The following is a 12,613-nucleotide window of genomic DNA, read 5'->3' on the forward strand; positions in this document are numbered from 1 at the left end:
TGCCTCTTTGCATTTTTCGCATTCCCCATATTTAATTTATTTGTTAATTTATTTTAATTATAAATCATTATTTGAATTCTGTTATCTAATAACAGCCATATGGGTGAACAACATCAAAATAAGCTGTTACGTACATTTTAATGTCCTCATCATACCACCAGATGACAGTGTTTTGCACTTAAAAATATTCTCAAGGACTTGACAGACTCCCATTATGCAGTAAATTTAACGTCTCCACCATATTGCATTTGATATACAGACCCTTTCCCAAAAATTAGAATATCATGGAAAAGTTTATTTATTTCCATAATTCCATTCAAAACGTTAAACTTCCATAGATTATAGATTCAGGGCTCACAACGATTTCAAGTATTTAGTTGTTTATTTGTACATAATTTGGGCTTCCAGCTCATAAAACCCCAAAAATTTGAATATTACATGAAATCACACAGTAATTACACAGTAATACCATGGTCATTGAACCAGGTTTTGGTTCTTTTGGCAGTGTGGGCAGGTGCAAATCCTGCTGGAAAATGAAGGAAGCATGAAGTGCTCTGAAAATGTCCTGGTAGACGGCTGCGTTGACTCTGGATTTAATAAAGCACAGTGGACCAAAGTCCTCTTTTCTGATGAGAGCAAATTTTGCATCTCATTTGGAAACCAAGGTCCCAGAGTCTGGAGGAAGAATGGAGAGGCACACAATCCAAGATGCTTGAAGTCCAGTGTGAAGTTTCCACAGTCTGTGTTGGTTTGGGGAGCCATGTCATCGGCTGGTGTTGGTCCACTGTGCTGTCCACTCAACGCAGCCGTCTACCAGGATATTTTCAGAGCACTTCATGCTTCCTTCAGCAGACAAGCTTTATGGAGATGCTTCCTTCATTTTCCAGCAGGATTTGCACCTGCCCACACTGCCAAGAGAACCAAAACCTGGTTCAATGACCATGGTATCACTGTGTGGATATTATGGAAATAAATAAACTTTTCCATGATATTCTAATTTTTTGGAAAGGGTCTGTATATCATCCTATTGGATAAAATGTTAAAATTGCACATTTAAAATAAATGTAAATAATATTAGTTGTCCTTAATTAAAATTGCATGAACATGGAATTAAATATTTTCACCATTTTGGTACTAGCAGAATACAGTAAAAATACCACTTGTTAATGACTACATTAATAAAGATGAATACTGTAACAAATGTATTGTTTAATGTTAGTGCATTAACTAATGTTAAACTAATGGGATCTTATTATAAAGTGCTACCAAAATGTTTGCTCAATCAAAATATTTAAAACACATTGCATATTGTTTCAATATTTACTTTATTAATTCATTTTTCTAAAGTTAGAGTTCAACAAGTATTCCTGCATAACAGGAATGAAGCAACATAGTTTATTTGTCACCTCACTTTATCAGTAGATTTTTAATGCTTGTGAGGTTTAAACTGAGTAACAATGGAAACCAATATTATAAATAAATAGACTCAAACCCTTCATATCATTTTAAAGATATTTATTAGATGATATTGGAATATCCTCCCTCTGCATAGCTGGTCATGCACATTTAGTAGTCCAGCAGAATTCAGTCATTAGAATTGATCTCACACACACATACACATCAACATCAGAAGACACGCCGAGTTTCCAATAGCACCACATCATCTATGAACTATAAAAAATAGATGAAAAAAAGCAATATTTGTGTAGTTACACCATAGAACTCCACTGCAGCGATGAATACACCACATCACCCTCCACACTCTCATCCTTCCCAGTCTCACTACGGCTCTGCGGAGAGCAAAGCAACACTGTTTTCTTCACATTAGAGCCCAGACGAGCTATAGCTAGAATATCACAGAGAGGTAGCTCTTCATCCATGGAGATACATAATGCAATGAAATGAGCATGGAAACGCAGAGGATCTCCTGCAAAAAGACAATAATAAGATCTTAACAATTAAGCTGCACTGAAAATACTTATGTTCTGTATTCAATGAAAAAATGATGGAAGCTTGTTTCCATAATAAAAAAAAAAGTTATTGCCACTTTTTTTTTAGCTCACAATTGTGACTTTTTCCCTCAGAATTGCGAGTTATAACTCACAATTCCGAGTTTACATGTCGTAATTCTTTTTTCCCCTCACAATTCTGGATTTACATCTCGCAATTCTGACTTTATTTCTCACAATTCCGAGTTTACATGTCCCAATTCTGACTTTTTTCTCACAATTCCAAATTTACATCACGCAATTCTGACTTTTTTTCTCACAATTCTGAGTTTACATATCACAATTCTGACTTTTTTTTCACAAAGTTCTGAGTTTACATCTCGCAATTCTGACTTTTTAGTTCACATCTCTCTCACAAAAAAAAAAAAGGTAATTGCGAGTTTATATTTCGCAACCACGAGTTAACATCTCTCAGTGAGTTTATTTCTCACAATTCTGAATTTATATCACAATTGTGAGTTTATAGCTCATAATTCAGATTTTTTTTTTATTCTCAAGTGGAAAGTAGCTTCCATAAAAAAAATACATTTGCCTTTTGTCATAAACATACCTGGATATACCAGGAAATCTCCTCCAAACTTCCCTGCGGAGGTCAGGTAGAAGCCTTTATTTCTCAGATCCCTGTATACACAGAATCTAGTGTTCAAGCGTTCATCTCTAGGCACCGGCCAATCAGTGGAAAGGAAACTGCGTTCCTCTGGACAGTGGCTGAAGCCGGCACGGGCAGTACAGAGCTGGACCGCCATGGCCGGCCATGGAAAGCGGAACGCCTGGTCCAATGCATTAAGACGGTGTCTAATTGCATTGCCGGAGTCATCTGTGGCTGTGGGATCAGGAAGAGTCAAATATCATTGGCACATTGTATACAGTATCAGGGCTCTTATCATGCTCGAATGAACAAAAACACACTATTTTATGTCAAAATTTTGGGGGGATTGGGGAATCGCCCTGCTCTTGACTAAATAAATTATGTGGCTTTAATAAAGATTAATCTACATTTCATTTATCATGCAGTGTTATTTTACATTTAATAACTTTACTCAATTACTGTCTTATTTATGTACTGTTGCACGTATTAGAGCTAATGCATGTAATTCATTTATTTATTTATTTATTTTTGTTCTTATTTTTATTACTGTATGTTTACTTGCCTTTAATGTTTGAATATTTATATTAGTTTGGCTAGTCGTTTTGGTATCAAAATTGCAATCAAGAATTGTAAAATTTCATTTGTTAGAATACAAGGTTACATGGGTCAAAAACAATATTTTTTATTTATTCATTCATTTTTGAGGCAGGGGATTAGTGTTAAGCCCCGAGGACGTTTTTGTTTTTAATATTTTAACACAGTTGTGGGAAAAACTCAAATGTCCAATACTTTTCTTCAGATGTTTAAAGTTCTGATGCCTTAAATTAAACTTGGGGAAAAAAAGGCTTGGAGCAATTATAACAGTTAGGAAATACAAATAGGTCAAGAGCATTATTTGCAGTATCCTGGTAATGTACTACTGTTCGCTTGTCAGCTGATCAATCAATTTTACTAAAAAGGTTTTAATGAATCTCAAAATATTACATTACACAGAAATGCTTACAATCTTATTTATCTTATTAAATCTTCCCATCTAATTTGAAACCATATGTGTAGTGAAAAGTGCTAATCATTAAAAGTGAATTGTAGTAAAAAAACAACATATTTTAACGTTTATTTTAAGCCCCTTAAATTTCAAATGTAACTGCAGTTTTTTAAAAACAAATTTAAACAAGTAATAATTCTTCTCTGTGCTAATCAGCAGAACCACAAATTCTGCAGCAAATGTTAACTTACTGAACCCGGAACATTCATATGTAAGGAATAATTGACGACGGGCCTTTGAATGGGGTATGCATTATTTTCTAATAATTTAATGGCCTGTCGTCAATTATTCCGCTCATACTATGGTTACCACACCAAAAGACATTGTTCAGATGTTGTATTCCAAGACATTTTTGTCCTTAAAACACAGGTGTGCAGTGACGCTATTTTCTTCGAGAAATAAACTTTGTTGCATTATTTTCCTGTTATCTCTGTAAAGCTGCTTTGAAACAATCTGTATTGTAAAAGGCGCTAAATAAATAAAGGTGATTTGACTTGACTTGTGTGTAGAACTAATTTCTTATGCATCTCATCCCATGCCTCCATTGCTAGTCATTCCAAAACATAATTTTAGAGCTAGTGACAGAGGCTTGAGCCATTGATAACAGACTAATGCAGTTATTAATGCAATTATTAGAGAGAGAGAGAGATAAAGTGTGTGAATTACCCAGAGTCTGTGCGTCTCTCAACAGTGTTCGGCAGCAGTGTCTCTACTAATAGCTAAACTGTAAGTTTATCTGCTTCAATAACAGAGCCCTTATTACCTCACTAATGACAAAATGTCATGTAGATGACTTACTATACTAAGTTGCTAAACTATTTTACTGATAAAATCATCGAAGAAGCACTGACAACACGTTTCTGTGCGAGTGTGTGCCGGTACTGTATGTGTGTGTGTGCGTTTGAGTGGGAGACAGAGAGTATGTGCTTTCCGTACATAATAAAACATAACTTTGTGGCAAAAAAACATGGAAATAATTTGTCGTTTTTAACCTATTGTTCACTATATTTATGTGCTTGGTCAGTGTCGAAGTGGGTTTTGGTTCCTTTCCTGTTGTAGGCTGTAAGGACTTTTTAAATCATTTGGCGAACAGGCAAAGTGATATGGACATGTAATGAGCACAAGGTATGCGCCTCTCTCTCACCGTTCTCTTTCTCATTGATGATTTTCTTCAGCACTGTCTTCTTGTCCTCCAGGGCCAGAGCACACTGCTCCTTATAACTGCTCTCCAGACCTGCCTCATACTGCCTCACAGCCTCTGAATGCATCTCTTCATCTCCACAATCCTGATGAAAATCATATCACATACATACACTCACATAATAAGTCACAGACAGATAGGTACTATCAAAAAACAGACAGACAGACAGACAGATAGATCTCTCTAAATGCAGTAACAGTGCTTGCTCATTTAGCCCGGCTTCCAGAAATGAAATATGGACACGTTTTGTTTGAGAAAGGTCTTCAACACGTGTTAAAACATGTAAGGGTCATTGGAATCAATAGTTTGAGTGACCATTTCGTAGCTAAAGTCTTTACTTTACCGTGTTAGATTAAAGTGTAATTTCCTTGAGAGAAAGAACGTATTATCTTGATGTTTTGAGAAGACTCTCCTGTTTATAGTTAGAGCCTGGCCAAATCCAGCCTCGAAGAAGCTGTGTGTCGGTGTGTGTGTTAGTCTTCTTGGTTACAGGTTAAGGAACCACTGGCATTATTGGAGATTGACTGAGTTGTTGTTCTGGACATGCTGGCGCCAAGCAACCCAAATCTGTGACCTGGAAGGTCACGACGTGCCTAACTTCAGGGTCCGAGTGTCAGCTGCATAATCGATGGAGATATGCTTCCGTCTATCTGTATATGTGGAAAATGACTATGTTCATCTATTTCTTAGCCAATGAGAATCATTCAACCTGAAGCAAGGAATAGCTTAGACCTTGGTGAAGGGTAGTAACTGCTGTGATCTCCGTAACTGTAAACGGGGCGGACTATGAACTCCTTGGGAGTCTTGAAGCTTACGTCTGCCTGATGAAACTGCAAATTATCTTCAGTAAAAGTTTTCTTTCATAGATAGATAGATAGATAGATAGATAGATGTTTGTATTCTGTGGCTGTAGTAGTGTAGTGTGAGTGTGACACCTGAGTGTGCAGTGAAGCGACACCAGTGCTCGTCTCCTCCAGCAGCAGCGCCTCCTCCTGCAGGAGCTCCAGAGGTCGTCCCAGCCGCACGTTCTGCCGAGGCTGACGGGCCAGAGAGCCCACCAGAGCCCCGGTCACACCCACAGACCTGCACCGTTTCATGTCCGACACCTTCCACAACAGAGGAGTGGATCCGCAAAAGCTGATGTCCACCAAAGCATCTCCTGTTGGCTGATTCTCACTTTCACTTCTGGTATCCATATCATCCTTTACTTCAATAATTGATGATGATGATGATGATTGTGGAATATTCATCTCTGCTGGATCCCCATCCATTACTCTTCCAAAACACACCTAGACTCAACACATGACTATCAACGTGTACGCTGTGCCTCCGCTCTAAAGAGCATTTACCAAGACATTTTGTATCGGCACTAAAAATTATAACAGTGAAATACGATATCTCGGTGCACTGCACGAAGAAAATTAAAGTAATATGACTGCAGTGATGACACAGATATTTCAAAATGAACTATGCCTCAGGGTCATGTTTACCTCGCGCTGCCTGAACACGAATGTTATTTCAGTACTTTCATCTGCTGAAAGACTTTTACATTATAAATTCATTACAAAAACTTCAACAAAAATGATCGTTAAATCGCGATTCACAACACGTGTATTCTTTACACAACTTCCTTCGCATGCATCGATCGCATACCATGTGATGTGACCACACTCACTGTTTAAATAAACAGAACAGCAGGCGCCATAATGGTCCCCTAAAAGTCACAATTCGCTTTACTGGCATGGTTTAAAATAGATTTACATGGAAAGCAATCGGTGATATTATATGACTAATATATTATAATAATAATAATAAAAATAAGTTACATGCAATCTTCCTCGAAAAAGCCGTTCATGTGATTAGCCGCTTTTTCATGTGGTATCTGTTACTTTTCTCATCGCTCTTTAATATGAACCATCTCAGCCGTTTCTAACTAGATACTCGTTTTATTCAATCGCTTTAGTATTTCCATTTGTGTTTCGGATGCCAAACCTTAATGCACAAATGTCTCCAGTAAAGGGAAGAAAAATACATCCTGAAAAATAAATGTCGATCAAAGGTGCATTCGGCCTTCTGAGCCACCGAGCGTCCTCTTGTGGAAGGCAACAGTTTTCCAAGAAAAAAAAGGTACCAATTGTTTACACATCCATCATTGATTGACTTTATTCAAAACACAGTATAAACAAATATTAAATATGATCAAAAATCAAAATGTATCAAAGTACATCCTTGATGATACATTGTTATTGGACACATTTACATTTAATGTCTTTTAATGAATACTGTTGTCTAGAACATACATTGCAATCAGCATTAACATCAGAGTGGAATGAATAAATTGGCATGATCATATAAAGAGAGATGAAAGGGTAAATAAAATGAGTGAGCAAAATCAAATATAGTTTGTAGTTCTGAACACATTACAAAGAGTTTGAATTTCCCAATGAATGCCAATACTTTGAACGCCAATACTTTGAAAACTGATTTCAGTAATTAATACGGCAGTCTACTGCATACACCTGAAAACAGGTAAAACACTGTATTTGACACCAATTTGATCCACTTAACAGCACAAGTTGGCCGAAGACTGCAGAGCGGCTGTGTGTACAGGAGACTCGTGGAGCAGCGAGAGGGACTGGACATCCAGCCTGCACTAGCAGACACACTGCATTCAGTGCAAACCTTCATTAATGCCGTCTCACACACCAATGACTCACATCACACACCTGGAGAAAAAGTTATAAAGAGGGGGAAAAGATAAAAGTGTGTTGTATGAGGTTCAAAACAAGCTGGAGCTCTGAATTTACAGAATATTCTTAAAGTCAGCATGAAATGGAAGTTGCGATAGTCTTTTCGTCCCTGTTGTGATGTATATCTGAGTGAAAACTGTTCTAAAAAAAATACTCGCCAGTAAACACATCATCAGAGATATCGCTGCAAGTTATTTTGATTAAAGATTAGGAGGGCACATGAATAAAATAAAAATAATAATAATATCCACAGATAAATAATTAATAATTTATAATAAATACTGCAATTTAAAAAAAGAATTGTCAATTTTGATTTCATAGTGACTTTAAAATCACAATGTATTATTTTGGACACATTCAAAGATCTCTGAGTGGTGTTGGGATGATGTATTTTTGTAGATCAACCCGGAAGTCAGCGTCACCCTGGTTCCTTAGACAAAAACCCAATAGGATTATTCCATAAGGTTTTGAATTATTGCAAAAAAAAATAAGCTCTGTGATCAACAAATCAAGCATCAAGATAATTTTCACAAATGAGCACAACTTTTATGAATTTTGGAGCCTAAATACAAGCTAAGGCTAGGCTAGACTTCAACATCACCACCATTAAGCTTCTGACAGCTCTTTCAGTCTTTATTAAAAAAAAAAAAAAGTTTGAGTTAGAATATTTTTCAAGAGCCAATTATGAGTTTACTGCTCTGTGCGATGACGTTTAATGTCCTCTGTAGTCCCACACTTGTAAGCGACCACTTTTTTCAAGACACGTAACAGCTTTTTAAAAAAAAAAAATCACGAGTGGGGTATTACTGGTGTGTTTTATGTCGAAGAATAAAACATGAAAATATCTTGAGCTTGTGTTCACCACAGACCTTATTTCAATTATTTCATTGACTTGGGTTTTGGCCTACAGAAACATGACCGGGTTTTGGCCTACAGAAACACGTCATCCCTGCACCACTATATTCATGGTGGCGTAAAAACCATCAGGCTACCCACAAGTCACAGCAAGTCTGTTCCTGCAGCCTTACGCCCGTCTGTGGGGGAGAGAGTCCATGTGTACGCTCAGCTTCATCTCGTTCTCCAGAATCTGCAACAGCTGCTGCATGGAGGGCAGGTGGCCTGACTCCAGCTTTGACCATACGGGCACATCTGTGAGCGCATAAACACACACAGGCAAAGTAAAAATGACTAGTATTAAACATCATGTAGTGTGAAATCAGTATTCTGATCAATAATCAATCATCAGTCCTACCATTAAGTGTGATTTCAAAGGCGCCAGAGGACATACACTGGTTTTCAATCATGTTACAGAGGAAGAACACCATCATGCAGGCATATATCTATAAAAACACAACAAACTGAGGTCACAAACACAAGTAGTAGGCAATATTTCACGTGGGAACTGTAATTTCTGAATCACTAGCATCACCAAACAGAACTGACTGAATAACAGATTTCCCAAACATTCAATTAATGAACTAAAGGTTTAATTCTATTATTCAATTAATGAACTAAAGGTTTAATTCTATTACATTGTTTTCAAAGGTTCTTATGGGGAAAGACTGTGCGTGAACACTACGTACACATTTTTTAACAAACAAATCACTAACTTTTGTACTCAATTTGATTTAAAAATTCGAAGAAAAAAATGCTTAAACCACACGTACACAAAAATAATACTAAATTTTAAATTAATCTGGGATATATAGCCTATATGTTCAAAACTGAAAAGAAGAACAGAATCCAGAAAAATTTAAAACGAAAAAAAAAAATAAAATTACTTTGAGGATAAAAAAAATTAAGAAGGGAGAAGGGTGGATATGCAAAGGCAGGGAAATCCCACAACTACGCAATTTTTAGTTCATTTTGAATTATATATTCCCAAATATAATGTGACTTTTTTCAACAGAAATTGACATGCACTCCAAAAATGCCCCTCACTGACCTTATTCTCTTGTGCCCAAAGCCAGATTCCTGGAGTCTCCGTTTGGAAAAATGTGAAAGGGTCCTTGCCCAGGATAATTAAACCAATCACTACTAATTTGAAGACCGAGAGGAAGGAAGCTATGTGTCTAAAAATAAATGAAAAAGACAAGTTTATGAGTTGAAGTCACAGATAACCATGAATTTGTATGGTCTGCAATGCAAAATTTCTTAGGCGTGAGAAACCCACCTGTATATCGGCTGTGGCAGGAAGTTTTCTCCCTCGATGCGGATGTCTGGGTACCTCTGGGAGAGAACCCGAGAGTACTCTTCAAACACCCGCCTGTACCCTCAGGACACGCTGCAAATTGAAAGGCACTGAATTAAGGAACTGACCCACTGAGGAAAAATAAACCAATAAACTGGTTCACATATGCTCGCATAATTATGAAAGCTGGTTTCTGCACTGCAAAAAAGGCTTTTCTTACTTAGTATTTTTGTCTTGTTTCCAGTCCAAATATCACACATTTCTTAAATCAAGATCCATTTACTAAAGTAGTAAAATGACATAAGATATTAAGTCTTGTTTTCTGGGGAAATAAATAAAAATGAAATGAGATTTTGCTTAAAGGCACAATATGTAACTTTTTTGCTTTAAAAATAGCAAAAATCACTATATCTATGTTATATCTTTTTTTTAGTTGTGTACTTACATTATCCCGACTGTTTCCAACAACTTTCAAACCAGGAGAAATTTTAATTTAATTCGAAGACACGGGACGTGTCTTTATTTCCGTTTTGTCGCAGTCAATGGCGTCATATCCGCGTTGTCCCTGGTTTCCGCTCGTGCTGCCATGGTAACCAGAGTTATGAACCAGAGCCGTCTGATAGTAACCAAGACGACAGACGTGGACCACTGTAGTTCGCAATGTCTATCTGCACGCTGTTGTTTCGTTCAAACATTATGGACCATGGCAAGCAGACTTTGGATAAAAAAGGAGAACTAAAACGAGAATCAATATCAGCGCGGTGTTTTCGAGATGCCGAGAGCTCCCATATACAGTATATAAACGAGAGCTCCACGTCTGAGACTTCGACCGCTCCTACATGTACTTTATTAAACAGGTGAGCACATTTACATAAAACTAATCAATGTTACATAGTTCAACAATGATAAAATGTCAGAATATGATCTGCATGTTATTCTAATGTTGATCTAGTTTACTGCTAGTCTCATACAGACAGACTAACACATACATTTCAACACATTCAAATGCAGTTTAGTGTGATAGTATAATGTTAGACCAAGTGAAACAGCGCTGCGTTACCTCACAAGTTTAATTTGTCTAATAAACTGACCTGTGAGTAGTAATTCTGCGTGTAGTTCGGTAGAATGAAATGTCCATATTCCTTTTATATCCGCTGGACTCGCGTCGCGTTTGGAGCTGATAGCTGTCTCTTAGCAATCCTGAACTGCTTCATATCACAGTCATGATAAAAGCATCAATGTATTCAGTCATCCATAAACATTATTAGATCGGTCGGCTTGACGTTGACGACAAGATCCATAATTCTTAGCAAATGTTGCGTCATCAAACTACGCCTTTGTTATTGTAAATAGGTTAGCGACCCCTAGTGGAGAAAAAATCCCATACGTTTAAAACAAGCAAAATTATCTGCCAATGGGGTAAAAAAAATAATCTTGTTTCTGTTTTAATTAAAATTATTTTTCTGACCCCATTGGCAGATAATTTTGCTTTTTTTAAGCATCAACTCACTCAATTTTGATTAAATCCCCCGGAAAATAGGACATAATATCTTATGTCATTTTACTCATCTAGTAAATGCTTCTTGATTTAAGAATTTTCTAATATATTTGGACTGGAAACAAGACAAAAATACTTAGTAAGAAAAGCCTTTTTTGCAGTGTGCCACAGAATAAAAATGTAAAACATTTGATCTCACAATTCTGACTCACAAATATTTATATCTTAATTGTATAATTGTTTACTCTTTATATCTCAAAATTCTGAGAAAAAAGTCAAGTCAGAATTGTCTACCTTTGAAAACTACCTTTTTTTAATTCCATTGTAGAAACAAGCTTCCATACGTACGTTGAGGGACAAAAGTACACTTACTATTGTAAAACATGTAGTTTTGTGTTTATTATGGTTTTACTAATAAACCATCGTTAAACCATGGTTAATTTTGTAGCAACAATGGTTTTACTTCAAAAAATAAATAATAATAATAATAATAATTCATAGTTATGGTTACTGTAGTAAAACCACGGTTAATATTCGTAAGGGTTAATGTGTGCTATACTTCCGTTTACTAACGATACAAAAAATATGAATTCCAAATGCTATAAAGGCGTTTTTTGTTGTTTTGTTTTTGTTTTGTCTCCTGAAAGACCAAAGAGAGTTGTCTTAGAGTCATTAAATGTCATATAAAACACTATATATACTATATATATATATATATGTTACTAAATTGACATGGTTAAAAAAAACCAAAAAACAACATGATTTTTGCACAATGATGCTTAGGCTACGGGACAATTACGCTCAGCTAGACAGAGAAAACTAATAGGAAACATACATGATCCAGCTTTAATGCATTTACCGAATTTCAGTTTAGATTAAATAGTTGCTTCATCAACACATGACACTGATCAGCACGCGCACTGACAGGAAACGGAAGCACATTCCGTTTGCTTACCAAATCTGAAACTTCAGCAGTGGCATTCCAGTATATTGCATTTTTATCTTTTTAACGCTGGCATTGTCGGCTGTAGCTTGACACACTGACAGCACACAGACCAGTAGAAGACTTAAACACCGCGTTTCCATCCCGCACAATCTGCTCGCAAAACCTCTGAAGCCAACAGGAACCTCCCGCAGTGAATACAGCCTGTCAAAGTAAGAGCTCTCATCGTCAGCTCGCGTGCTTCAGACAGGCTGTTATTCTGTGCATTAGAACCAAGGTTTTCAAATCTTTTATAGGTCAAAAATCTGGATCAATAAGGATCTTTAAAAAAAAAATCAGGATCTTTTAATCTTTTAAAGGTCAAACTTCAAATGTGATCATTCTCAT

General features: G+C 36.5%; 2 protein-coding genes across 2 annotated transcripts; both read right to left on the reverse strand.

Annotated features, from left to right (window-relative positions):
* Positions 1-1,500: 1,500 nt before the first annotated feature.
* On the reverse strand, positions 1,501-6,927 carry tsen34 (TSEN34 tRNA splicing endonuclease subunit). The gene is made up of 4 exons (XM_084123674.1): positions 5,780-6,927; positions 4,788-4,929; positions 2,560-2,832; positions 1,501-1,927 (listed from the first exon to the last, which is right to left on the reverse strand). The coding sequence occupies exons 1-4, from the start codon at positions 6,113-6,115 to the stop codon at positions 1,710-1,712; spliced, it is 969 nt and encodes a 322-aa protein (XP_083979800.1). The 5' UTR covers positions 6,116-6,927; the 3' UTR covers positions 1,501-1,709.
* A 51-nt stretch (positions 6,928-6,978) lies between these two features.
* selenot1b (selenoprotein T, 1b) lies at positions 6,979-12,437 on the reverse strand. Its single transcript, XM_084123675.1, has 6 exons — positions 12,239-12,437; positions 9,768-9,878; positions 9,540-9,666; positions 8,847-8,934; positions 8,591-8,743; positions 6,979-7,570 (listed from the first exon to the last, which is right to left on the reverse strand). Exons 1-5 carry the CDS (start codon positions 12,367-12,369, stop codon positions 8,619-8,621), a joined length of 582 nt encoding a protein of 193 aa, XP_083979801.1. The 5' UTR covers positions 12,370-12,437; the 3' UTR covers positions 6,979-7,570; positions 8,591-8,618.
* Positions 12,438-12,613: the final 176 nt, after the last annotated feature.

The sequence above is a fragment of the Abramis brama genome, assembly GCF_963993115.1.
Source record: "Abramis brama genome assembly, chromosome: 9".
NCBI classification, from domain to species: domain Eukaryota; kingdom Metazoa; phylum Chordata; class Actinopteri; order Cypriniformes; family Leuciscidae; genus Abramis; species Abramis brama.